Source organism: Euleptes europaea, chromosome 13 (genome assembly GCF_029931775.1).
Source record: "Euleptes europaea isolate rEulEur1 chromosome 13, rEulEur1.hap1, whole genome shotgun sequence".
Classification (NCBI taxonomy): domain Eukaryota; kingdom Metazoa; phylum Chordata; class Lepidosauria; order Squamata; family Sphaerodactylidae; genus Euleptes; species Euleptes europaea.
In genome coordinates this window covers 65,310,545-65,338,262 of record NC_079324.1, presented here as the reverse complement: position 1 = coordinate 65,338,262, position 27,718 = coordinate 65,310,545, and the positions used below count along the sequence as shown (strand labels likewise).

The 27,718-nt window shown below is 47.8% G+C and overlaps 1 protein-coding gene across 1 annotated transcript; it reads right to left on the bottom strand.

The window, feature by feature from the left end:
- Window positions 1-1,018: 1,018 nt before the first annotated feature.
- Window positions 1,019-27,718, bottom strand: CHEK2 (checkpoint kinase 2). Its single transcript, XM_056859128.1, has 15 exons — window positions 27,698-27,718; window positions 27,391-27,586; window positions 26,287-26,411; window positions 23,448-23,595; window positions 20,606-20,696; window positions 18,387-18,495; window positions 16,522-16,575; window positions 14,950-15,011; window positions 13,209-13,308; window positions 6,259-6,345; window positions 5,120-5,283; window positions 3,012-3,127; window positions 2,404-2,489; window positions 1,724-1,804; window positions 1,019-1,096 (listed from the first exon to the last, which is right to left on the bottom strand). The coding sequence occupies exons 1-15, from the start codon at window positions 27,716-27,718 to the stop codon at window positions 1,019-1,021; spliced, it is 1,518 nt and encodes a 505-aa protein (XP_056715106.1).

Below are 27,718 nucleotides of genomic sequence, written 5' to 3'. Positions count from 1 at the left end.
TCTGTTTCCGATCCTCCTCCTCGTCTCTAGCAACACCTCAAAACGTTCTCCTAACCTCCCCCCACCTTTTCTCCCTGCAGGTTTCCCCCCTCCCCCTGAGATCAGTCTGGGCAGAGGCCTGAGAATGCACAGAACCCTCTCCCTGCCATCTCCTGCCTCAGTCCAGACACACTGCAAATCCAGGAGTCGCTTCTGAGCAGTGGCCGGGGCAGAGCTTCCGGAGCCGACAGTCCCTTCAACTCTCTGCTGCTTCTTCGTTTTCCTCCTTGCCAGCACCCAAGAGGACTTTTTTCAGAAGACGCCTTTACCAGTTCAGTGGAAGGAAGCACCTTGGTGCTTGATCAGGAAAGGATATTAGCACGTGAGATTTAAAGAAAACTCCTTCCCTGCCTCCCTCTCCCCCTAATGTCATTAGGCTGGGAAAAGGAAGCAGCTAATAGTAAAAGCATTTCTCATTTATAATTAACTCCAATTAACAATTAAGATGAGTTCAGAGAGAGAGAAAAAATCAGCAAATGCATTTTGAAAGCATGTATTTTACACCAATTTATTTATCTCTGAGAAATTATATAATTAGGAGATTAATAATAATAGTTTCTAGGTATCCCCTAAAAACAACAAACATTACTGGTGGCAGACTTGAGCCCGTTACTCGCACATACAAAAGAGACAAGGGCACTAGAGGGGCAGGGCAGGAATCTTTTTTTTTAAAATTCAGGGTAGGAATATTTTCTTTAAAAATGGGACAGTTGGAAGATTTGTGCTTGGACATCTGGATACTAGGTGCAGACATGGAACCAAAAGCACAGCAGAACTCCAAAACAATTGTAAGAGGCGTAGAAGTGTGCCACTGCCCAAGTGAAAAGAAGCAAACCTCAGGAATTTTCCACAGTTCACCAAGTCTCTACATTCTTAGCAAGCAATTCTTGATTCAGCAGCGGTTGATGTGCAAAAGGGGAATACATTTTACAATTATAGAAAAATCTACAGCAGCCATTAAAGAAGTTGCTCCACTTTTTCACGTTGGAGTCTGAGTGGCACGTTTAGGAGTTGGCAGTTCTTCCTTTTCATGGCGCCGTTTTCTGCTTGTGGATGGCTGGAAGAGCAAGGGAGAACAAAATCTTTCTCCTGCACCTTCTGCAATAAGCAAAATGCATCACCAGCAGCAGCAGCAGCACTCAAGAGCAGCACACGACAGGCCACGTCCATCACTAGCATGCACTACTTGGAACAACACTCATCGACATGCGAGACCTGCTTCTTTCAGGGGAGTACAACCCCCTCCAGAGCAGGAGTTTTTGGGAAACTGTGGTTCAGTGTTAGCGAAATGTATACCCTGGGAACCTAAAATAATAATATTAGGGTGTTTGAAAGGTTATGTGGATCTCCCAGATATGGAACTAGTTTTAGGCTTGTTTATTGCTGCTATAATAGTTATAGCAGCAAACTGAAACACACACACCATAAATTAACAGTATATTGCCTTACTGACAACACTAATATTTTATCAGGAAAACATTTAGAACTATTGTTGGATTTAATAAAACATTGAATGGTGTTTATTATTGTCTGGATAAGATTTGTGAGTGATAAGGTTTGTTTGTTCACTTTTAATGAATTTTTGTAGATAATTTTGTTTGTGATTCACCCACTCCCGATACAAGTGTTTTTCTTTTTGTGTGCAAGTATTAGAAAGGAATTTTTTTTAAAAAGAAATATCTACCAAAGCTGGAGCTTCGGACGGAAGCACCAAGTCATTCATTTGTGTCAGCAGCTGCTGGAACCGGTTCTTCATACTTTTATCCTATGAAGAGTAATCATTAAAACACACTTATACTCGTTTTCAGGTATAGGGCTCACAAAGCAACAAACACAATCTAAAACAATGTGATGCTGCGGGGAGGGGTATTATTTGCATTTTCCACCTCAGGTACCCAGATCTCCTGGGCCGGCAAACAAACAACACTGGGGTCTTCAGCAGAAGCAAAAACGAAGGGTTCACTTTGCCTCTCATTGTGGAAAGCCCCAGGTCAGTCCGGCAGAGCCAAAATTCTGCCTTCACACACCCCCTTCCACAAGTGACCAGCCTCGGTTCAGAATCACTTCACCATGACAGGAGAAAGGCAGAATATATAAATACCAGAAAAGACCATTGCCTGCCATTGTGCGTCCTTAGTGAAGATACCGCGCCCAACACTTTGGCTTCCCCCATGCTGTTGTCAGAAGACCCCTCTCCACTCCATGTTGCTATTCTTTCGGAACTCAAGAAACATCTTCCCCATTCAATGAGGAATTTTAAGGATATCATAAGTGTCTCAGGCTTATGTCGTCACTCAAAAGGTTTCCTGACAAGAAGCTCCCTTCAGCAACAACATAGAGGTTACTATTTACATGTACAGGTACCTGAAGCCAGGGGTGCGCCAAGGCTTGTTCTATTTTGAACCGTTTGTCAACATCCACTGTCAGCAACTTCTGCACAAGGTCAAAGGCTGGAATGAAATGCAAGAGTTTTTCCCCTTCACTCGTCACTGTTAGTTGAAAAGCCACAACTGCCCCTGTGGGGCCCAGCAGCATTCTCAAGTGCCCCGTGCCACGCAAGACTACTTGCGAGCAAGGCCACGGTGCCATCGTTCTGTTGCCATCCATAGCCTGCTCCATCCCCAGGTGTCAAAGCGGGTGGCCATTTAACGCAGGCACAGCCAGCTATCAAAAAGTTCAGCCTATGACATGCAGGCTCCAGGCAATTTCCCTGCATTTACCAGGGAAGCACCAACGGCATGGCAAAGCATGTGGTCATTTGCTGCTGGAGACCCTGCATGCAGAAACCTGCTGCCACAGGAATGTCACTGAATAGAGAACAGCCACGAGCAATTCTCACATCGAATCACAATGAGCTTCACTTTTATACAGACCATTAGATGCTACAATTACGTTTATGTGCAAATCTATTCCTATTGAACAATCTAACAACAGGCCTTCTCATTTATCCCTACAGAATCACAACACCATACCTTCTTTTGATACGGGTTTCCATTTTTCTGCACAGTAGACATATTCACCCCGGGTGATCTGTTCTCTCAAAGATAGTCGAGCATTTTGATCCGAAAAAGGTGGATAACCAGAGAGGCTGTTCAACAAACACAAGTAGGGAAAACAGGGCTGAAGGACAGGAGAGAGAGCCCTGCAAGGGCTGCAGGAGCCCAGCCTGTGGACGGCACAAGTCTCCTGGGGGGCTTTTGGCACCTTGGGCCAACTTTGGGTAGTTTGTCAACCACAACTCTGCTTTGACAAGTGTAACTTGGCCTCAGTTACTCATGCTCTGATCACATGTATGTTATTTATTAAATAAATTTTAGAAAAAAACAAAAGTACATAGCTAACTTTACATAAACAAGTATCAATATATAATATGCTAATTTTTATTTATACACACACACACAAATAGTCTTATACACCACTACACTTAATACAGACACCATTTCTAAAGTCTGTTTAATAGTTCTTTCAGTCAGTGTGATGCAGCAGCAAAAAAGGCTAATGCAGTCTCGGGGTGTATCAACAGGGGCATAACATTCAATCCCAATATGTCACAGTCCTGCTGTACACTGCATTGGTCAGGCCACACTTGGAGTACTGTATGCAGTTCTGGAGGCCTCATTTCAAAAAGGATGTGGGCAGAATGGAGTGGGTGCACAGGAGAGCGACGAGGATGATCAGGGGCCGGGAGACCAAGAAGCCCTGCGAGGAAAGGCTGAGGGACCTGGGAATGTTTAGTCTGGAGAAGAGGAGGCTGAGGGGGACATGATTTGCCCTCTTTAAGTATTTGGAGGACTGTCACTTAGAGGAGAGCAGGAAGCTGTTCCTGTTGGCAGCAGAGGATAGGACTTGCAGTTAAAATTACAGATGGAAAGGTGTGTGTGCGTTAAGGGCTGTCAAGTCGCCTCCGACTCATGGCGACCCTATGGAAAGGTACCAGCTGGATATTAGGAAAAAGTTTTTTTTAGAGTGGAACAGTAGTCGGCTGCCTAGGGAGGTGGTGAGCTCCCCTTCACTGGCAATCTTCAAGCAGTGGCTGGATAAACTCTTGTCAGGGATGAGCAGGGGTTTGGCCTTGATGACATGTATGGAGAGGCAGCGTGGTGTAGTGGTTAAAAGCGGTACCATCCTCTATATGACAACCCTTCAAGCACATGGAGATGGTTATATCATCTCTCAGTCGTCTCCTCTCCAGGCTAAACATATCGACTTAATAATTTTATATCAATGCTGATGTAATTTGACTTAATACAACTAGATTTTATGTATTGCTCCTTTTAGCTAGCCTCTGAATCATTTAAATGCTGCCACTTACACGATTAGCATATTTCTATTGCTGCTGCTTATTTTTAGGGTACTGTTGGGGAATGCTTTGCAATTTTTATTTAATTTTGAGGGACTTACTGTCTTCACAAGTAAGTCACCTTGGGAATCACTGTTTAAGAGACAGAGATATACCATTTTAGTTAACGTTCCACGGAGTTTCCAACTACGCTCAGGATTGCAGCCTTAGTTCCCTGGCGAAAGGACAGAGCAAAAGCACAAAAGGAGAAAAAATATTTTTCTTTCCAGACTAACATTTAAACATGCTCAGTCGCTCACTCAAAGGCCTGCACAAAACTGCAGCAGGGAGTTTAACGAATGTATAGAACAAGTTGATGAAAAGTGGGAGTCATTTTACACTTACATGACTTCCAGTTAGGTAAATGAATGACGTACTGACTAGTTCAAAAATGTATAATAGGTAATATTTCACTTAATATGTCTTAACTATCTGGTAAGCAAATCTCAAGCTTTTATATGCCATACTTCTAAAAGTGTAATACCTAGATAATCTGGATGATATTTACATTTCTATATTCACATTTCTATAATCATTTTATATTTAAACACAGGGTACTATATTTGATTAATACATTGGCTGTATTTGACTGAGTTTATCTTCTAACGGAAACTGCTATATTGTTTTTATATATTCAACGTTTTACCCCGTTTTTCCTTTTTGTATCCCACCAATTATATAAATAAAAAAATAATAATTAAAAAAACTGCAGCAGGGAACAACCTGCAACGAAGCTCTTACCACATAAAGAGGATCACTCCCAGGCTCCAGCAATCCACAGATCGTCCATAGCCAGCTGTCCCAGCAGAAGTTAGAACTTCAGGAGCAAGATAATTGGGGGTACCACATAAGGTCTGCATTAGGGATGTTTCCCCAAGAATTTTGGACTGTCCAAAATCTGTGATCTTGCATGAAGGAAATTGAAAATAGATGAAGAAGTCAAAAGTTGCTGCCCCACACTTTTTGCACCTGGGACACTATGTACAAAAACCTCTTCTAGATAAAGCATTTTTGCATTAAAAAGCAATGCCTAGTCTACATGGCAAACCCAATGAAATCTGCATGACTGGGTGGAAGGGCGGTAGATTCTCAAACAAGAACATCTACATGCTACACATGCTGCTCCTCCACACATACCTTGCACTGCATGTAAGGACAACCTCCTCCCATACTGTCCAGCCCCCCCAGCAAATACCGTCTTCCCAAGCTTTGCTCTGTGCCCATCTGCAGGAGCAAGGCGGTTGGCGTGGCAGCCCGAGGACTGTTTTATGAATGTTATTTTAGGCTGCTATTTTTAGAAGCTGCTGGAAGTCCCATTGATCAAGAGGAAGCTAGCTATAAGTAAATGCGGTTTATGGCTTGCATTGTCATGACCTGGATAGCCCCAGGCTAGCCTGATCTCGTCAGATCTCAGAAGCTAAGCAGGGTCAGCCCTGGCTAGTATTTGGATGGGAGACCTCCAAGGAAAGCACCAGGGTCGTGACAGGGAGGCATGCGGTGGCAAACCACTTCTGAATGTCTCTTGCCATGAAAACCCAACGGGGGCTGCCAAAAGTTAACTGTGACTTTACGGAGTGAAAAAAATGGCTTGCATCATTATTCATAATTTTTTATGTTATTGTTTTCAGGATTTTAAAGTATCGTTTTTATTTTGTGAGCTACCTCAAGCAGGTCTCTGGAAAGGCACCGTATACGTTTCCCACATAAGTGAGACCCAGAATGATCTCAGAAGTTTCATATGAAAAAATTCTCAACCTTAAATATTTCATTACCTGTTAAAATGAGAGTACCCCTTGGAAAGCAGCTAACATTTACAGTCAAAACTCGCTCAAAGCAACTACATTTGAGGCAAGACAAATGGGAGGGGGTCTCCTACATACCTTTACAAGACAGTTTTCCTCAGGAGATGATAAAAGCACATTCTCCAGCTTTAAATCCCGATGAATAATTCCACGTTCGTGAAGGTACTTGGCAGAGGGTCAAAGAGAAAAATGACTGTGCATTGATCAGATTGTTACAGGGCCTGTGGATCTCAGACCTTTGCATAGACAATCAAACATTCCTTAAAATAAAGTTTATAGCATCCTGCATCACCTAGCTAAGCCTCTAGCCAGTTTTAATGACTATTCTAGTATTTTATACGTATGCTATATTTTAATTATTCCCCTAGGGTGACTTTATAACCATCCATCATACCAGTTCTAAACTGCAAGTAGAATGCACAGAACTGATCTTGAAGGACACGGTGTGTGTGTACAGGCACGCGCACACACGTCTATTTCCCAAAGCTTGACCAATCCCAGGCAGCGGGGGCCCTAGGAATGTTGCTGTGGCACCTAGTATTTCCAGAAACGGTTACATCATAGCACCTCTCATCAATTCTCAACTGAAGTAGTAAGGATTCGACTCCCCAGTTTTTCCACTGCCAAAAAAGGAGGAAGGAGCCCCCTTCCCCACATTGAACATCAAAAAAGCTATGTACAGGCTCATAAGATCTGCATGGACAAAAACCATGCAGAACAGAGCCTGTAATGAGGGGAACTCGTGGAAATTGAATGAAAAAGCTGACTGGATCCAACCCAAGTTTATCATTTCATACTGAAACGTGTTTTGTTGTAAACATGTGCATGAAGTTCTTGTCATTGCTTGTTTATACATAAACTTAACTTTATGTCAGTTATTGGTGGTGGATGACTTTATTTCTTGACCAGCTGCTTTCTATATTGGCTCAAATATATAATTAAATGTAGCTTTTTAAAGCAATAATAGAATAATGAGTGTCGGATCATGGAGAACTTTGACTAGGGTTAGAGGTTAAGTTTTTGCTCTGGTGATGACAATCAGGGTTACCCCTGTATTTATTTATATACTACAACACTTTTGTTATAGCTTTAATAAAACTGCAAGCAACTGTAAAGCAGGATTAGGTTTTGTGGCAGAAATAATTAGAAAGCATGATCATTAAAATTAAAAAACCAGAAGACTCAAAAAATTTGTCAAGTCCATGTATTTTTTTACACACACTTTGTCAGGGACAGAGGGTGTTGCTGGGAGAAAGGTTCTCAACTCAACACACTTTAGTATGTGGGGTCCCTCAGGGTGGGATCCTGCCTCCAATGCTCTTTAACATCTATATGCGCCACCCTGGAATTTTGGGCTTGGGTATCATCAACATGCAGATGCAAATGGACGGCCAGCCACGTGCCACCCCAGATACTCTGGCTAAGGGTTTAGAGGCCAATGGGTGAAATGGATGCAGCAGAGTCAACTGAAGTCAACACTCGGCCACTTGGTCAGTCTTTTCCTTCCTTTCCTTTATCCCAGGGGTGGGGAACCTCCGGCCCGCGGGCCGGATGCAGCCCGTGAGATCATTGTCCGGGCCCCCACCCGCCTGCCGAGGTCGGGAGCTTCACGGCCCACCTGCTGAGGCCGGGGAGCTCCACGGCCCACCTGCCGAGGCCGGGGAACTCCACGGAGCTAGCTGTCACTAGCCAGGCCCTCATCTCAGCACTTCGGGCTTCACTGGAAAGCCGGAGCACGTGCACACAAAGCTGAAGGTTGATTGGGTGATTGTGGGGCGTTTCCCCCAAGTCTCCCTGCTTCCTGTTCCTTGCGAGAGAGAGAAAACATGTGCCTGGCCAGCTCTCTCGGCAGCCCAACTTTGTTTCCTTGGCCCCTTCCCCTTCGCCCGTGCCCTACAGGCTTTTTCCAGGCAAGCGAGTGGCTTACCTTGAGTTCTTGCGACAGCGAAGCCCCTGCCTCCATCCTCCCCCACTGCCTGCGCACTTGCCCCACCATGGCCTCGAGTTCTTGGGACGTCCGAGGCCCCTGCCTCCATCCCCCCCGTCGCCTGCGTGCTTGCCGTGCCACTTGCTGAGGGTCCCCGCCCAGCCCTCCCTCTGCTTGAGCCCCTGGCCCGCGCGCTTGCTGCGCCACCGCTGAAGGGTCCCCCCCAGCCCTCCCTGTGTTCCATTCCCCCGGCCTGCGCTCTTGCCGCGCTGCTGCTGCCGCCGCCGGAGGGTGCCCCCTTGCCCTCCCTGTGCTCCATTCCCCCAGCCTGCGCGCTTGTGTATGTGCGTGTGTGTGCGAGATCCCCAGGCCACTGGTGAGTGCGTGTGCGTGCATGTCCGTGCGTGCGTGCGTGGGGGAGTCTCCCACCCTCTTTCCTTCCTTCTTTTTCCTTCCTTCCTTCCCCTTCCCTTGCTGCACCACCGCCAGAGGGTCCCCCCCAGCCCTCCCCGTGCTCCATTCCCCTGGCCTGCGCGCTTGTCAAGCTGCCGCCGGAGGGTCACCCCCCAGCCCTCCCCGTGCTCCATTCCCCCGGACTGCGCGCTTGCTGCGCTGCCGCCGGAGGGTCCCCCCAGCCCTCCCTGTGTATGTGCGTGAGATCCCTGGGCTGCTGGTGAGTGCGTGTGTGTGTGTGTGGGGGGGGGAGAGAAGCCTCCCACCCTCTTTCCTTCCTTCCCTTCTTACTTTCCTTCCTTCCTTCCTTTCTTGCAAACCTCCAGCTGGTGGTGTCAGGCCTGTATCTCAGTTACTTTGTTTTGCTTTCGTTTCTATCGCTGACCTGACTACTGACTAAGCTCAAGGACAAGCCTGCATACCGAAGCCTGTTTGAAGTCCTGGGAACAGCAGCTATGTTTGTGTTCTGTAATCACTTGCAAATATCCTAGCCTTTATACTGCTGAGTGTTAGACAGCGAGCTCACTGCTGTCAGCTTTTCTTCATGCTCTGTACTCCTATTTAGACCAAGTAAAAACCAGCTTCTTTTGGACCTGGCTGTCTCGATGTGGTTTGTTTTGGTTCTGATTTAGGCCAAGGGCTCACAGGTGGCTGGAGATCTTGCAACCCTAGCCTCTTTCCCCCGATCCCCACACCGGGAGATCTATGCCTGGTATGGCCCCCGAACGATGTTATAAATGTGAAAATGGCCCTTTGCAGGAAAAAGGTTCCCCACCCCTCCATTATCCCCTTCAGGGGCAGCGCAGCAAGCGCGCGGGCCAGGGGCTCAAGCAGAGGGAGGGCTGGGTGGGGACCCTCAGCAAGTGGCACGGCAAGCACGCAGGCGCGGGGGGGGATGGAGGCAGGGGCTCGGCCACCCCAAGAACTCGAGGCCATGGTGGGGCAAGCGCGCAGGCAGCGGGGGGGGGGAATGGAGGCAGGGGCTTCGCCGCCGCAAGAACTCGAGGTAAGCCACTCACTCGCCTGGAAAAAGCCTGTAGGGCACAGGCAAATGGGAGGGGTCCAAGGAAACAAAGTTGGGCTGCCGAGAGAGCTGGCCAGGCACATGTTTTCTCTCTCACACAAGGAACAGGAAGAAGGGAGACTTGGGGGAAACGCCCCACAATCACCCAATCAACCTTCAGCTTTGTGTGCATGCGCTCCGGCTTCCCAGTGAAGCCCGAAGTGCTGAGATGAGGGCCTGGTTAGCGACAGCTAGCTCTGTGGAGCTCCCCGGCCTCGGCAGGTGGGCCGGGGGGCGGACAAAATGATCTCACGGGCCGGATCCGGCCCGTGGGACGGAGGTTCCCCACCCCTGCCTTAGAAGCTTCTTGATCCATTGATCTTGAGCAGCATATATCTAATGTTTGAGGGATATAAGGACTGGAACGAATCTTGTCACTGACAATGTAGCCTTGGGATCCCTGTCACTTAGTAAAAAAGGCATTATGTCAGACAGAGGCATTAGATTTATATGCTAAAAGGGGAAAGATATGTGATCGAAGTTCCTCGAAAAAGTGGCATTCCAAGACTGCATGAGCTAATGAATCGATAGAGCCAGAAGAGCAAGGACAGGTCCTGTCTGGATATGGTATATTCAAAATCCTGCCTGCGTAACCATAGAGGGGTTAGCATTCAGTCTAGCGAAACAGAAGGCTCTAGAAAGACGAGTTGTCAAATAAGTATAAGCGGGCAAACCACGTGGTGGTGGTATTCCGAAAAACTGAGATGAACAAACATGGCGAGCACAAAAAGTAGTGCTGTTATAATCAAGCTCTTTAATGCGTTTTAATTTTGGTGAAAGCTTCAGTTTTCCCAAGATCTAATAACATATCCTGCGAGAAGCCCAACAATGACAATTTCTCATCTAAGATTTTTTGCCATGAGGATTTAAAAGGGTCGTGCTTCAGAGAAGCTAGGAGCCCCTCAGTGCTAAAGTGCAGTTTAAGTTGTAGCTTAAAGGCGACCAACCATGCCCTGGCTTCGAGTGACATTTGGCCATACTCGGAGCAAAGGGTAATGCCAGCAACACATTGAGGGGCATTTAAGAGTTTTCATAAAAACTGAAGCAATGGACGATCTGTAGATTCCTTGACAACAGTTATCCAAATGACAACACCAAAAAGAATACTTGGAATGATTTTTAGATTGAAAACCTGAATAGCCCCTGGAATATATTTGCCACCTTTGGTATGGAAAAAGTTGATAATAGCACCAACCCCAGGTTTAATTTTGTTGGATACTCCTTTTTGATGGGCATTCCCGTTTAGGTTATGGGAAAAAAGAATGCCAAGATAAACAAACTCCTTGACTTGGTCAACCTCAAAGCCGTCTAATACCCAGCAAAAAAGAGGCATTTTAACTGAAGTTAGTCCACCAAAGACAGAGGTTCTGTGGCTAGTTCGGAGTGGTTCGGAATGGGAGATTCAACTCCCAACCCTTGATTGGGCACAAGTGATACCTTCTGCCTCAATCCAGAGTTTGGGTGACCCTGGATATCGCCCTTTCATTGGCGGTCCAGGTTGCAAATGTTGCCAGGATTGTCTTTTTTCATCTTCATTGGGCCCAGCAACTAATCCCTTATCTGTCCCACTCTAATCTAGCCACTGTGATCCATGCAACAGTCACCTCCAGACTGGACTACTGCAACTACGCAGGGCTGCCCTTGAGGTTGCTCTAGCAATTACAATTTGTCCAGAACGCAGTTGTGCGGGTCCTTACAGGGACCCTCCATGGAGAACACATGTATGACCAGAGCTCCATCAGCTGCACTGGCTCCAAGTTGAGTACCAAATCCCTCTAAAGCCCTAAACTGCCTGTGACCTTCATATTTGCGGGACCGTCTCTCCCAATGTATCCCTCAAAGAGCATGGCGCTCGGCTGGAAACCATCTTCTGATGGCCTCTGGCCTGAAGACTCTCTGGCTGCCTTCAACCAGCATCAGAGTCTTCTCGGTGGTGGCTCCTAGCCGGTAGAACTCTGTCTAATGAGACCGGAGTGTTGCAGGACCAATTCCGCAGAGCACGAGACGAGATGCTCCACCAGGCTTATGGTTGAGGGCAGTGGCTTGCCTCCCTCACAGGACCCTTCCTTGGACTCCCCCATTTCTCCTGAAGACTCCTCTAGCGTTCTTTCTGTCAACAGCACCACTGGTTAGATCTCAGCTAGAGTACTGTGTTCAGTTTTGGGCACCACAATTTAAGAAAGATGTAGACAAGCTGGAACGGGTCCAGAGGAGGAGGACAACAAAGATGGTGAAGGGTCTGGAGACCAAGTCCTATGAGGAAAGGTCGAAGGAGCTGGGTATGTTTAGCCTGAAGAGGACAAGACTGAGAGGGGATATGATAACCATCTTCAAGTACTTGAAGGGCTGTCACATAGAGGATGGTGCCGAGTTGTTTTCTGTGGCCCCAGAAGATCAGACCAGAACCAACGGGTTGAAATTAAATCAAAACAGTTTCTGTCTAGACATTAGGAAGAATTTTCTAACAGTTAGAGCGGTTCCTCAGTGGAACAGGCTTCCTCGGGAGGTGGTGAGCTCTCCTTCCCTGGAGGTTTTTAAGAAGAGGTTAGATGGCCATCTGTCAGCAATGCTGATTCTATAACCTTAGGCAGATGATGAGAGGGAGGGCATCTTGGTCATCTTCTGGGCATGTAGTGGGGGTCACTGGGGGTGGAGGAAGTTGTAAATTTCCTGCATTGTGCAGGGGGTTGGACTAGATTACCCTGGTGGTCCCTTCCAACTCTATGATTTTATGATTAGGGTTTTTTATTGAGTCTTGCTGGAAAATATAGATTTTAATATAATATGTGAAATGAAATTAGATGTGGGTGCCATCTTTTAGTCAGGTTTATAATATGTGGATATTGACTGGTTTATATTTTTGTATGTTTTCAATTTTATCTTATGTTTATTGTATTGTTGATAGTTGTAAGCTGCCCTGAGCCTGGCCTAGGCCAGGAAAGGGCAGGATATACATCTAATAAAATAATCAATAATAATATAGAACAAAAAATATTTGAGGACTCCACACTGGGAACTCATATTGCAAAAAATTGTCATCCCCTCCCCCATCCCAACGTTTTTTTCTTGAGGCAAGGACAAAACCCCCGAGAGAGAGAGTAGTGCAAGATTGCCCGGTGTCCCCTCTGGAACACGAGAATCATGGACGAGGGGAGGAAGAGGAAGGGGCTTTTCTCACCTAGAAACAACCAGGCAAAGACTGGGCTGCCGCACACCTTTTCCACTTGAATTGGGGCCGGAGGCAGCAGTAGAAATTTATTATCGTTCTGTGTATTCTACAAGTGCTGGAGAACAGTTTATTCTTCAGACTCCACGGTCCAGAGTGAAGATCTTTTTTTGTACCCTGTATCTTGAATCAGTAAAGATATGAACAATTCTATGCAAATGCCCTTGTTCATCCCCAGGTTTACTGGAAGGAAACACAAACGATACTGCCTTGAAGTAGTACAACAGCATAAGGCAGGTTCTCTTGGTACCAATCAGCATTAGCAAACAACATGAATAGGAACTACAGTAGTCAAGACGGGGCCACAATCTTGAGAGGCAGCCAGCCACAATGATTTATTTTGCAGCACTGAGAATTACCTGCACAGCCAACAGCATCTGATAGAAATAAAACTTGCAGATCGCTTCACTCAATCTTGCTGGGGGCAGAATCCTATCGAATAGCTCCCCCCCTTCCATCCTGAAAGGCAAGTGGAGAGGAAGACCAGTTTCTTAACAGTGTTAATACAGGAACAATTCAGAGAACTGATTCAGCCTAGATAAGCTTTGAGTAGTTTAACCTCATTAAGACCTTTCCCAGAGATCTGGCTCTGAGTGCACCCCACCCCCCACCCCCATCCAGAGGGGAGGCAGACAACTACCAGGGACAAGGCCTGTCCTATGGCAACCCCTGATCTGTGGATCCCTGATCTCCCTCTCCCATCTCTTTTCAGCTTTTCATTCATAGATAGCATTTAGGTGAAAGTTTTCCTCATCTGGCCATGGTTTTCAATTTATCAATTTTGCTCCTGATTTAATTTGTTGGTATTTTATTGTTTTACTTTTAGATGCATTTTTAAACATTCTGCAACCCAACTATAAACCAGGCCTAAGAAGGGAGGTACCAGTATTTATGAATAAATAATAAAACGTATTTGTGTGGGCAAGCAAAGATAGGAATGGAGGGTTGGCCTCCCCCACCCCACAAAGCTCCGGAACACAAAGCTCTTGGAAGCCAGATTAAATTCTAGCAAGGCGAAGGGGGAGGAAAGGCAGCCCTTATTGATAGAAACCCCTCTGAACAGAGACGCTTTGCCCACAGCGTGTAAAGTAAATACTTCGCTATGGCAGGAGCTTTTACTGCCAAAAGACTCCATCAGATGCAGAGAGTGGATACCAGACAAGCACAACCTAAGAGAGAGCCAGCATGGTGTAGTAGTTAAGAGCGGTGGTTTGGAGCAGTGGAGTCTGATCTGGAGAACCGGGTTTGATTCCCCACTCCTCCACATGAGTGGCGGACACTAATCTGGTAAAGTGGATTTGTTTCCCCACTCCTCCACACGAAGACAGCTGGGTGACCTTGGGCTAGTCACAGCTCAGAGTTCTCTCAGCCCCACCTACCTCACAGGGTGTCTGTTGTGGGGAGGGGAAGGTGGGGAGGGGAAGGTGATTATAAGCCGGTTTGAGTCTCCCTTAAGTGGTAGAGAAAGTCAGCATATAAAAAACAACTCTTCTTCTTCTTCTAAGCCCAAGTAATCATCAAAATCCATTTCCTACTTTGCCATTACAGTAGAATTGCAAAAATAGGATTGCAAACAAGAGAGGGAAATCATGACCCTTTCGTTTGTCCATGTAACACCAAACCATGATTGGATTTTTACATCTGAATCAAGGCTGCTTCTGCCAAGGACCAATGAAGAGGCGCCCATGCTTCCCGCTACAGATCCTCCTTCTGCAAAACCCAGTCCAGATATCAATTCCCTTTCTTTAAATCGAATCCCCAATAATCTAGGGTGTGCGGCCATAGTTCATTGGTACAAAATCTGCTTTACATGCAAAAGGTCCCTGATATCTCTAGCTAAAGGGACCCGTTGGTAGGTGACGCGAAAGACACCCCTCCCCCATTTCAGGCCTGTGAGAATCCTTGAGCAGTCAAAGCAGGCAAGAGTGACCCGTGAGAGGCCAGCAGGAGTCTGGCAGCTTCATGGGGATGTTTTTTTACTACACTACCAGGTCAGTAATTCCCTGAAAAACTCCTCAGTCATTTCCATTTAAATTGCGGGGCTCGAGAACTCCTCCCTGAAGCAATATACAGAAACACAAATTCAAATAGGTTACTTACAGTTCCAACACAATGTAAAAATCTTTTCCTTCAAAGAAGTCAATAATCTTTATCAGGCAGGGCTGTAGCAAGCAAAGAAGACAGGAAGAGATCCGAGCCACCCTCAGAGAAAATGAGAGGAAAATTAAAAAAGAAAGGGGGGGGGAGAGATGAAAATACAACAAATGCACTTTGTTTTTGCAGCTGCTCTTCAGAGAATACTGTAGAAACTTGTGGAAAATGTGAGGCACATATATCCACGCAGAAGCTGCAATTTTAGGAATGGATGTCTGAAGAACTGAGGTGATGAAAGATGAACTTCTAGGATTATTAGGCAAATTGTAAACTAGTAAATCCACAGGTACAGATGGCATGCACCCAAGGGTTCTTAAGGAATTCAGATGTGGAACTCTTGATTTGCTGACAAGAATATGTAACTTGTCACTAAAACTGGCCAGATTACTTTATTAAATAAATAAAAAGACTGAAAAGTAGAAAATGTCACCCTTTAAAAAAAAGGGGGGTGTCCAGAGGAGATCCAGGGATTTACGTCGAGTAGCCTAAAATCTTTCCAGGCAAATGAGCAGAACCTGATATTAAAGAGAGAATTATTAAGCCCATTGAGGAATGAGCCAAACAGTCGTTGGCAGATCATAGTACATTATTCAGAATGGTGAAGACCAAGGTGGACTGCCAAGAGCAACAGGAGGATCTCTCTCTAAGCTAGGCGAGTGGCAAACAAAGTTCAAAGTGAAAGGTGATACATATTGGAATAAAAAAACAACAACAATCCTGATCTTAAACATATTCTGATGTGGTCTGAACTGTCTGAGTCTCAGATTAAAAGAGATCTTGGGGTTGCAGTGGAAAGCTCGACAAAAATGTCCACCAAATGTGCAGCAGCAGCGAAAAAGGCAAACTCCAGGCTAGAAATTATTAGGAAAGGGACTGCAGATTGAACAGACAATATTGTACTGCCCTTGTTTAGGTCTATAGTGCATATAGGAAATCCTGTGCCCTGTTTGTTTGGCCTCTGGGGCAGCTGATTGGCTGCTGTGTGAAATAGGATGCTGGACTAGATGGACCATGGGTCTGATCCAGCAGGGCTCTTCTTATGGTCTTAATCTCAATACAAATGAAAGGTTACGAATGCAAGACCAAGGGACAATTGGCAATGCTATGCTCTGTAATTGTAACATCGCTGGAGAGCCAGGGTGGTGTCGTGGTCAAGAGCAGCAGACTCTAATCTGGAGAACCAGGCTCAATTCTCTACTCCTCCACATGCAGCTTGCTGGGTGAGCTTGGATCAGTCACAGTTCTCTTGGAACTCTCTAAGCCCCACTGACCTCATAAGGTGTCTGTTGTGGGGACAGGAAGGGAAGGTGACTGTAAGCTGCTTTGAGACTCCTTAAGTTAGAGAAAAGCAGGGTATAAAAACCACTTCTCCTTCTTCTTCAATTAGATTTGCAGAAGAAAAGCAAAACAGAATTTCTCAGAACCATAACCAAGGCTTTACTGATGACAAGATGAAAGAAAACGAAGATGAGCAAAGCTCAAGTAACAAAGTAGATACAGTTTTATAGATACACTCACATGGTCAACTTTCTTCAGAATCTCCACTTCTGTTTCCACATTAAAAGGCCTTTCCTGCTTTTAAACAGTGAAACATCCAGTCACTTGAAAAGCACCAGCATCAGCCCAACCACTTCATCTGAGGCGCAGCGGCACTTAACACAGCAACAGGAGAAATCACACCCGCACCACACCAAGACTGACACCCTCGCCCAGGGAGTCAGAGCAGAAGGCAAAGCCCCCCACTCTGGTGTACCTTTCCAAACAAAAGACCCAGAGGACTCAAAACACTTGCAACTTCACAGACCATCAGAAACAAGGACACGTGTCCACGGAGAGGAGAGCTTCAAATCCAAAAATTTACACCCTGCCTCTCCAAGACCTTATTCCCTGCTGAGCCTGCCCCCCCTCCCCACTGCAAAGGTGCCACACCCTCAATCTTCAGGAATTACCTGTCTGGAGCTGGCCAACCCTCATGTGGTTTTTTTTCCCCGAGGGGGCTCCTCTTTTTGAAGCTGTTTTCGGCATTGTTATGTTTTAGAGTCCTACTTAATTATTATTTTAATTTTATTCATTTTTAAAAGGGGTACAGAAAAAGAAAAAAGGGGAAGAGACAGGGGGAAATTTTACAATTCGTTTTGTGTCCATGCCCGTCAAAACCCGTCTACAAATATACTTTTATTGTTGTTATTATTATTGATCTTTTGGAGATACAGGAAAGTGAAGGGGAGGGGTTGAGCAGGGGGAAAGTCCTATTTAATTTTTGCCAGGGTTGTATACAGGGGTTATAAAGCGTAATTCTTGCTCTTGATGTTTTATTGTTGATGCTAATTCAACCGGATGGGAGACACAGATTCTTCCATTAAGCTCTTCTTCCCAGCTGTGGTGGCTGGAGGAAGGAGGCAGCCCTGAGAGAGCCTCGTGAGCAGAGGGCAAGGGAAGGCAGCCAAGCTTGGAGCCGGTCTTTACATTTCCCCACTTATTACGGCCTGCTCCTTCCCCTTGGGCACAGTCGGGTGGGACCACATGGTTTACGGGAGGGGAGGAGCAAGTGTACAGAAGTGTGTCTTGCTTGCTGGATCTAGAGTTATTTTACCAGCAGAGTTATTGTGCTGGCTGTTTGCCCTTGGACAGCTGCAGCCAGCACACTTCCCTTTGAGCTGCCACCGCCAAAGGTAGCTGTTTAAAGGTCGCTGGCAGCATCAGTGCCAGGGGCTCACAGTCAGGCACGCTTTGCCAGGCACTTGCTCTCTTTCGCTTCCACTTTGCTGCTGTGCTCCAGCTGCATGCCACAGCATTGAGCTGCTAATTCCGAGGATTGAGGCTCATCCCCTCTGCCCCATGCAAGTGCCTGTATGGGCTGCCTGCTGGGCAGAGCTGGAAACGGCAGTGTGTGCATGAGAGTTAGGAGGTCTATGCAAGTACAGAGTTTGCATTTTCAATCTAGGGGGTTTGTGTGTGTGTGCGTGGGGGGGTGAGCCGTGTCTCCTCTTCCCAACCTGCTTGCACCTTCACCGCAAGTGGGCTGGGAGGAAGCACAGAAGCCCTGACCTCCACCACAACCGCCTTATCACCTTTCTCCTTGTTCCTCCCTGGGCAGGGACAGCTGCTACCCTTGCCCACCCCCCCGCACGCAGCAAGTCAACGGAGGAACAGCAGTATGCCGCCTGTGCCTGCAGACCCCCTCCCTTTGTTTTCAGACTTTTCTGCAAACCTGGGGGGGGCCCTCCAAGTTTGCAGAAAAATCTGTTTTTTCCCCTCTATGGCCCGTTATTTGGATTTAGGTTTCCGCAGATGGGGCCACAAGCTGAGTGTTAGAATATATGATATGTATACAGAATATATGGTATATGTGTGTGTATATAAATAAATATGTATATACTTACAGTTTGTGGCAAATCATCCATCATAAACCTTGACTTATTTATGATTTTGATAGCAACTTTGCGGTCGGTGGTTCTTTCAAAAGCCCACTTCACCTCTCCACAGGCACCACTAGCAGAAAAATTAAGTCTTTTTAGATGGTGAATCTTTGGAAAAAAACACATACTAAGTTCCATACTACTGGAGTGCCTGAACACAAGTTCTCCCCCATTCTCTCCGAAGTGAGCAAAGACTGCCACCTGGCTAGTCCCAGGCTCACCGCGTGGGGCTAGGAAAGGCAAGTGGGCAAGCTGAATTTGGATCTCATAAACAGGAAGAGGCCCTGGAAGTCACACATCCAACATGCCCCTTCTGCTTCCTCATACGTGGCTTTGATGTCGAAGATTCCTGCATTCCCGACGGGACATTATTTGACATTTCATCACATTTTGGGGTGTTATGGATGAGAACAGAAGGAGATGGCCTGTGTTGGACTTCTCAGTGTTTGTGAAGATATTGGGGCTGGAAACTCTCAAGTTCCCTGTGATAGGCCAGGAGTGAAAACCCTGAATCTCTTTGATATGCTAGTGCCTCACCATCAGGCTGAGTAGGCTGTTGCTGCCAGAACCCAAGACCCAGACTAGCTAAGACACTTTCACACATGGAGGAGGGAGGACTGAAAATGAACTGTCCCTTCTGTGTGTGTGTGTGTGACCACAGGGAAAGTGTGACCAAGCAAATGACGCATACACCCAATTTGAACCTTCCAGAGGGAGATCAGATGCTCAGGCTCGGTAAGTTCCAGCTTGGGTCAGCAATCTTTCTGTTTCATTTCTTTTATTAGTCTGCACCCTAGTGCTGCAGCCTGTATTTTATCTAGAGTTTTGCCAGTAGAATAAAGCTTGTGTTTAAGAGAAAGTGATTGCTTTGATTCCAACTACGCACCTCACTGTGGCTAACGTTATCTAAGCAGCCCTGGTTTGGATGCTCCTCTTGGCATCCAACTGCGGAGCAGTTGAGGAGGTGGGAGCAGGGAGGAGGTGGTGGTGGTCTACTGAAGGGAAAGGCTCTAAACCCCATTGAAGAGAGGGCTGGGGAGCAGTCCTGAGGGAGTCCTGCTGGGACAAGAGAGCTCCCTCGCCAAAATCACTCCCCCCCCCACAGCCCCTGAACAGGGCTGGGCGAGGGCTCTTTGCCTGAGCGAGGGCAGCCTGCTGGGCGCTGGGGCCCAGGCCTCTCCGCAGGAATCATGAACGGCAGCTCACTGGGAATCTTCCAGCCTTCTAAGTGCGGCATGGAGGGTGTGTCGACCCATATGGTACGTGGTCCTACCCTGGGAACCCTGAACTGGGTGGCAAGGGAGCACAGAAACATTTTAAATAAACAAAAAAAATGTCGGTGGCTCATCAGTTGGGCCACACACCCCTTTTGTGGTTTGCTGGAGCTAAAAATCAGGTGTGTACGGACGGCCTCTTTCCAGGTGGGGATTGAACCTGGAGCCCTGTCGATGCCTCCCAGTGCCAGCCCACCAGGTCACCCCCATCTGCTTAACATTCCCAGCCTGGTCATACACAGCTGGTGATGCCATCAGAGCAGACTATGGAGGGGTGTGTGCAAGACTTTGCTGGGGGGCGCCGTTGGGTGCTCCCTCCCCTATGTCTAATGTCCCCCTGCCTGGCAAACAGCAAGATGGCTATGGGCTGAGACCCAGGCACTTATCTGTGGGGGTGCCCTGAAGTGCTCTGGCTCCAGGGCTCCTGCCATGTGACTCTGCAGAGGCCGTTGCTGGGTCTTTTCTACCCATCCTCTGGCACTCTGCTGTGGGGGGCAGGGCGGGCAGGCATGGTATCAAGGGCTACATCTGCAGGCAGTGGTGGGCTGCACCTGTGCCTACCCCTCAGAGCGACACCATCAGCCACCACTGCCTGACTGGAAGGTGTGGCTGGAATTGCCAAGGACTCCCAGCACCCTTGCGACACGGAAGGAGGCATGTTGGTTTCCCCACCCCCACCCCGTGGAATGTCGATAGGGAACAGACCAGCGACGCCACTGCAGTGCCCCCCCCCAGATTGGTCTGCCCATTTTAGCCAGTCCCCCCTCCCCCTATGAAAGAGAATTAGATCACTTTTGGAACTGCTTTGCTGCATGCTACACCCCTAAGGGCAGCATCACACAGGAATGAAGCAAGGAAAAAAACCCTCTCCAAAATATATCCTGCACCACAAACACTACTCTAACTTACCTTCCCAAAGTATTTGAGATGATGTATTTCTCTCTGAGCTCCTTGGGATACTCTAATTGACTGTCCACCATGAGATCAGAAAATACAAACACTGGAAAAGTAAATGAACAAGGCAGCTTTGCGGTTACTAACATCCTGGCTCCCATTTTACTAATCCAATACCCACTACTATAAAAGGGGGAAATAATTTCAGGAACTTAGTAACTGCAGTTCACTTTGTATCTGAACACTTAAATAACTTCTAAGAATCATCAACCATGGTTACATTCAATCATCCATAATTATCTGCCAGAGAAAGAGACCCTCTAGCACTGAAGAAGTTCCGCCACGTGCCATGGAGCAGGACCGTACACAACTGTTGTTTCTGAAATGTTCATTACTATTTATTTATTTAATCTGCCATTTTCCTTTCTGAGACTCCAAGTAGATTACACAGATTGTAAATGGATACAATCTGTATGAAGAGACATCTAATAAGCCACATACTATGATGAGGATTAAAGACATCTGAATGAGCCTAGCATATTAGACATGATATACGGTGCAAGTATAATGCAGAAAAATAGTATGAAATTAAGCAGAAAACAATGCAGTGCAGCCAATAATATGCAGCCAACAGAAAATACATCCTAAATGACAATGGGGTATAGTACACGTAGTCCCTTTCCCTTGATAAAGCGCCTTCCTGAACCATTTGGGCATAAGCCCCCATTACATTAATAGAAAAGCTTTTCCGGAACAACTCTACTTTACACAGTTTGTGGAATGACAGAAGGAAGCACAGGAGGGCCTTCTGACCTCCTCAGGCCAGCCCATCTCTAACAAGCCAGAGAGCCAGCCTAGGAACAAAATGACGGCTTTTCCATGACGGGTTTGGCCTGAGCCCTTTTCTCCAAAACAAATCTAGGAAAAGGTTTTCAAAACTATTTCATAAAACTGGGCAGCAAAACAGGCACGAAGGTTGGTGGAGAAGCCCCCCTCCTTCACAATATTAATAGACCTCATGTGATCAAAAGACAGTTCAAACAGACACACAAACCAGAAAAGCATCATTTACAAAGGCAGTTATTTGCCTAGAACAGGGGTGGGGAACCTTTTTTCTGCCAAGGGCCATTTGCATATTTATAACATTGTTCGGGGGCCATACCAGGTGTAGATTTCCTGGTGTGGGGGGGAGAAGCTAGGTGTTGCGTACAGGCAGGTCTGAGTCTCTGCTTTCCACACAGCAATGGATCGGTGCTGAAGGAAGCAGATCCTGACGCGTATTTTACTCTTGCCGGGAGGGGCCGGCAGCTCCTTAATAAGGACAGAAACAGTATACTCACTATACAGGAACAAGGTCACAGACACAAGCTCCTCGCCCTTAAGGTCTTGGCTGCAGGCCACGGCTTTCTTCCAAGTTCAACAGCACGGCAAATCGGACTCTAAACGAAGCTTCTCAAGATAAGAGACAGGCGGCATGCAATAACATTGCTCCCACGAGGCACTTAACGGTCAGTCCTGCTTATATTGCCTTTGTGACTCTCCAGGTGTTTCAGCTCAACTGTCGGCTTCAGACTCTGATTCCTCCTGCACCAACTTACGTCTTTTGTCCAAAAGCCGGGCCGACTTTCTCCTTTGCTGCAATGCCATTCTACCTTTTACTCTTCTTCTCTCCACTGGTGGAGGAGACCCTGAAGGTGAAAGGCTTTCTCTTCCCTGTTCCTGTTCTCTTGTTTCAGCCGGCCGGTCTTCTGGCTCAGAGGCCCCGTCTTGCTGTTCCAGTGTTATCTCTTCAGAGGGAGTGAGGGCTTGTTCTGCCACCTCCTCTTCTTCTGAAGAGTAACTCTCAGGCTGACTCACGACACCAGGGTTGCCAGGGTGGAGCCTGAGGAGGGCAGTGTTTGGGGAGGAAGACTGCATAGCCATAGAGCCCAATGGCCAAAGTGGCCATTTTCTCCAGGGGAACTGATCTCTATTGGCTGGAGATCAGTTGTGGCTGGAGATCTGCTATTACCACCTGGAGGTTGGCAACCCTAGAGGAGACTATGCAGAGAAGGCTTGGAGGGTGCCTCTGCTCCTCCAGGTCTTCCCCCTCCTCCCAGGTGGGAGGGCAGCCACCGGTGGCCCCAGGCAATCGAGGTGCCAGGAGGGCGCAGCTTGAAGCCTGCGGTCAATCTGCGGGGAAGGAAGGAAGGAAGGAAAGAAAGAAAGGAAAGAAGGAAGGAAGGAAGGAAAGAAAGAGAAAGAAAGAAAAAGGAAGAAGAGAAAAAAGAAAAAGAGAGAAAGAGAGGGGGGAGAAAGAAAGAGACAGAAAAAGAGAGAAAGAATAGGAGAGTGACAGAAAAAGGAAGAGAGAAAAGCCTTCTCACACACACACACAGCCGGCTCCATGCGACCGGGCTTCAGCCTTCCCCCCTCCCCCCCATCCACAAAAGTCCTCCACCTGATCGGCTCCCATGCGCATGCTCCGCCGCCGGGAGTGGCTGGCTTTTTCCTCTTCTTCCCCCCTCCCTCAGCAGAGAAAGAGGTTTAAACTGTTGCGCCGTGGCATGCAGGAACGCTTCGCCTTCCCAGCTTGGGGGAAGTGTCTTTCTCCCTCTCCCCTCCTCTTGCCGATTAACAGCTGACAGTCAGGGAGAGGGGGTTTAAAGGGGATGCAGCATTCCTGTACGCTGTGGCTTCAGGGAGGGCTGTGCTGCGCTGTGTTTCTGTGGCAGGGCCCTGGAGCTCCCGAGGGCCACTGAAAATGGCCTGGGGGCCGTAAACGGCCCGCGGGCCTGACGTTCCCCATCCCTGGCCTACAACTTGAGCACTGTTGACGGAATCACAGACTGAACACACAAGGAAGCACACATCTTACCTTTGTTAGGAGTCTGAGCAAGAGCAATCTCAGCATTGTGCGTCAAGGGAAGTTTCTTCCCCTTCCCAAGGAGCTTATCATTGACAAACGTGCCATTTAAACTATGGTCTTCAATATAAGCCACGTGGGAGTTTCTGGGTCCTGGTTCCTTGGAGAAAGACAATTAACTACCCTGTGCCCAAAGGCAAGGCAGCCACAGCTGAGCTGCACACCAAACATCACGACCTAACTTCAGGCCACAGCACTTCCCCACACACCACACTTGGATACAGCCAGACAGCTGCTTTATCTGAACCCTCAAGAGAAAAAAAGGGCAGCCCATATCTCTTGCAAGCAAAAATCAGAAGGGTGCGAGGGTGTGCAGCACCAGCTTCAGACTGCACTGAATCTTTTGGATATCCACACACAACCCAGGAACTGTCGCATTAGACCACTGAGGGCTTCTCTTTCCCTGCAGAAAGGGGCACCAAGGCAGAGCACAATCATATCAGTCAACAGCTTAAATTAAGTATCTCCCACAACACCCCAATATAAAACAACATAAAACTGTCTGCTACCCTATGGCCCTCCTAAAAATAAGTCTCTCAGGCCTTCCTAAAGGACACCAAGCTCCTGACCTCTTCTGGCAGCCTGCTCCATACGGTTGGGGCCACTACTGAGAAGCCCTGAGAGCAAGCAGAGGCTATTCTAACAAGAAGCTATTAATCAAAGGAGCACGGCTGGGAGATGCGGGTGGCAAGAGAATTGCAATGCATCTGGGTCATCTTTAGAGGCCCTGCTCCGGGTGCCCCGTCATGATATACATGCAAAACATGTGCACTCTTATGTACTTTTTACAAACTTTGTAGAAAGTCCACCAGCCAGTCAAGAAATGTACAGGATCTTTGATAGCTAATTAATGTAGCTGAAGAAAGAGTAGAATCATTGTTTTTAAATTACCAGTAAAGTGCTAAATATAACCTTTTTATTTAATCTCACTGCAGAAAATTAATGGATGGTATCAGATATATTTTAGCACACCTATGCATGCTCTCATTATTATTTTGAGAACCAGTCATTTACATATAGAATCATTGGTGACTGTCACTTTGTCTATAAAAAGTGTCACACAGAGTTGATTAGGATTCTGTTGAAAGAAATCGGGGTGGGGGGGGGGCGCTTCCAAAGCATTCTAAGATAGTTATTTGAAATCTGATTTGCTTTGAAGCTCATCAATTCAATTATACTCGAGAAATGTTAGGAGATCTGATTTCCTTGCATGTGGCTTTTCAGTACTTGTAGGTTTAATGTTTTTTTATTATCTTGTCTAAAAAATTGTGTCTTTTTTCACTAAAACACCATTACCTGCCTGAAGTTTCTGTTTGGTTTTGCTGGGACAAGGTTAAACACAGAAATAATTACTGTATCATACATATAAGTTTCCCTCTCAGTGAACATTATCTATATAGATCCTTTTGAAGTCTCTGTGGACACTTAACTAAAAACAGGGAGAAGCTTTTCTCATAATACTAGAACACAGGGTCATCTGCTGAAGCTGGAGGGTGACAGATTCAGAACAGATAAAAGGAAGTGTTTCTTCACACAATGCATAGTTAAATTGTGGAACTCCCTGCCCCAGGAGGTGGTGATGGCCGCCAACTTGGAAGGCGTTAACAGGGGAGTGGATACGTTCATGGAGGAAAGGGGTATTCATGGCTACTAGTAAAAATTGATACTAGTCGTGATGCATACCTATTCTCTCCAGTGTCAGAGGAGCATGCCTATTATCTTGGGTGGTGTGGAACACAAGTATAACGGTGCTGCTGCTTCCTGGAGGCACCTGGTTGGCCACTGTGTGAACAGACTGCTGGACTCGATGGGCCTGGGTCTGATCCAGCAGGGCCTTTATGTTCTTAAAATAATTTTTCATACAAGCTAATTGGTACAGGCTTCTTAGCAGGATACAGGATAATTATCTCATTGCACCACCACCACCACCCCCCCATCATGATCTGAGGTGAGACCAGTGGCAACCCGTGAAAGGGCCTTCGTGGTTGTGGCATTAAAACTTTGAAACACTTTCCCCGGAGAGATTCCTCTACCTCCCTGTATGGCAAGGGTGTCAAAAATAAGGCCCGCGGGCTGGATCCTGCCCTTTGAGCGCTGTTATCTGGCCTGCGGGCCAAGGCAGTCTCCCCCCACTCCCAGGTTGCAGGGGCCTTCCGATCCACGGGGCTCGCTGGCTGGGACCTCCACATGGAAGTCTGAGCCCGCAGGCAGTGGGGACTGGAAGGTGGGGGTTACAGTGCAGCGAGATCGCCCTTCTCCGCCACCCTGACGTTGGGTGCTGCTGGGGAGGGCGGTGAATGTGCAGGGCTCACCAGCCGAGGCGGCCACACACATACACCCCAGTCCCAATCTGGGCTGGTGAGCCCGCTGCGGGCTGGTATGCATGGCCGATCTGGACTGGTACACTTGGCCCGGCCCAGCCTAATGACAATTATGTGATATTCGGCCCTTGTAACAAATGAGTTCAACACCCCTGGTCTATGGTCTCGTACTGGCAGGTGAATACTTTTTTGCCTTAACTGCCTTTCCCTCGCTAACTCTTATTATTAAGTCCTCCTCCCTGCTTGTGTGTGTGTTTTTTGCATGTATATTTTCTTTAATTGTTTAATATGTTTTATATTTGTACTGAAATGCTTTTTAATGTTTGCTACCTAGGAGACCTTGAATTGGGTAAAGGCATCACAGAAATGCTCTAAATAAATATTAAGGAAAAGCCACAGAAAAAACCCTAACAGAAATCAGAATTTACTTTCTATAAGACAAAAGAAAAACTGACCCAGTTCAAACTTACTCTGAAGATGCGGAAGTGCTTTTTGCTGCACTGTTTGTACAGCTCTGTGTGCGCCAAATTCAGCCTTGTGAAACTGTATCCGCAATCCGGGTCTCTGCCGAACCAGCATTCATTGCTCAGGCAGTCTGGGGTGGGAGCAAATATTTCAAAACACAGGGAGTTATCAACAAGTGAAAATCGCTCCTGGCGACTGGAACCTGTTTGGTATTTTCCCACCTGAATCAAAAATTCTGAGAAGATGAAACCCACCAGCGCCTTATCTGAAAGGGGCTTATGAGCCCCGCATCCCGTTCCTTGCAGATAAAACGTTACGGCACCATAAGAAAATCCAGAGGTACACTGATCCGTTTGAGCTTTCATGGGCCATAAAGACCCAAAGGCAGGATTTCCCCCCTCCTGCTCTCTCCGCTCCTCCCACCAAGGACTTTGATAGCAGTGTTCCTCTGGAAAGCTTGGGGGGTGCGGAAGAGTCCTCTGAAATAGTCTCTTGAAATGAGTGAAATGCTTTTGAAGGGAAGGCTTCTCTCAGGGACAGCGCGCAGATCTTTATGCAAGACGGTCGGCAGCGTCTGCTAATAATTCTCACTTATCCTTAAGACGTGGGCGCCGGGGTTCCCGGCGTTATTTGTTTAGATGCAACTCATGGGGGGGGGGGGCTTAACGTTTGCAGCATTATAAGATTGCGCTGGACCAACTTCAATGACCGTATGAAACACTTTTTCTGTCCAAATAATACACCTCCTTGTTTCTCCTCACTCTCGGGTGGCAGGAAGGAAAACACCCGCTGGACCTTTCAGTCCGGGGGGGGGGGGCGGCGGGGGCGGGGGGGGGGGGCACCCAGCGTGGGAAACCCGCAGCAGAGTCTCGCCCTCTGGGGCCAAAGGGGGTCGGGGAAGGGCTCGGAGGAGGGCCCTGCGCGGGAGGGCGGGAGGCCCCCCCCTCTTTTAACCCCGCAGGCCGTGCCGGGGAGGGGGGAGGGGGCACCGCCGCCACTCCCGGGTCCAAAGGAGACGCTCGCTCCATGAGGCGGGGGAGGCCGCGAGGTCAGCCGAGCCCCCCCCCCCGCCAGAGCCCTCCGAGTGGGGGTGGGGGCGGGGCCCGTACCGAAGCTGTGGAAGCCGGGGCGCAGGGCGAAGAGGCGCCCCCAGGGCTGCTGCGGCGGCGGCTCGTCGGGCTCCTCCTCGGCGATGGGCGGCAGCGACTCCGGCGCCGGGAGCGTCTCCAGCGAGCTCAGCGTGCCCGAAGAGGACGACGACGAGGAGGCGGCGGAGGGCGGCGCCTGGCTGCCCCCGACGCCGCTCTGCGAGGGGGAGGAGGCGGCGGCGGAGGAGGAGGAGGAAGGGGCCCCCGCTGCTGCTGCTGCTGCTGCTGCTGCTGCCGCCGCCGCCGCCGCCGCCGCCGCCGCCGCCGCCTCTCCTTGGCGGCCGGACAT

Excerpts from the sequence above, each read along its gene's own strand:
- CHEK2 (XM_056859128.1), bottom strand. The coding sequence starts at position 27,718 with ATGTCCGGCCGCCAAGGAGAG. Across the intron at positions 16,576-18,386 it reads TGGATGATTTGCCACAAACT|GAAAGGCCTTTTAATGTGGA; the intron begins GTAAGTATATAC and ends GTTTAAAAGCAG. Across the intron at positions 13,309-14,949 it reads TTTTACATTGTGTTGGAACT|GATGGAAGGGGGGGAGCTAT; the intron begins GTAAGTAACCTA and ends CTTGCCTTTCAG.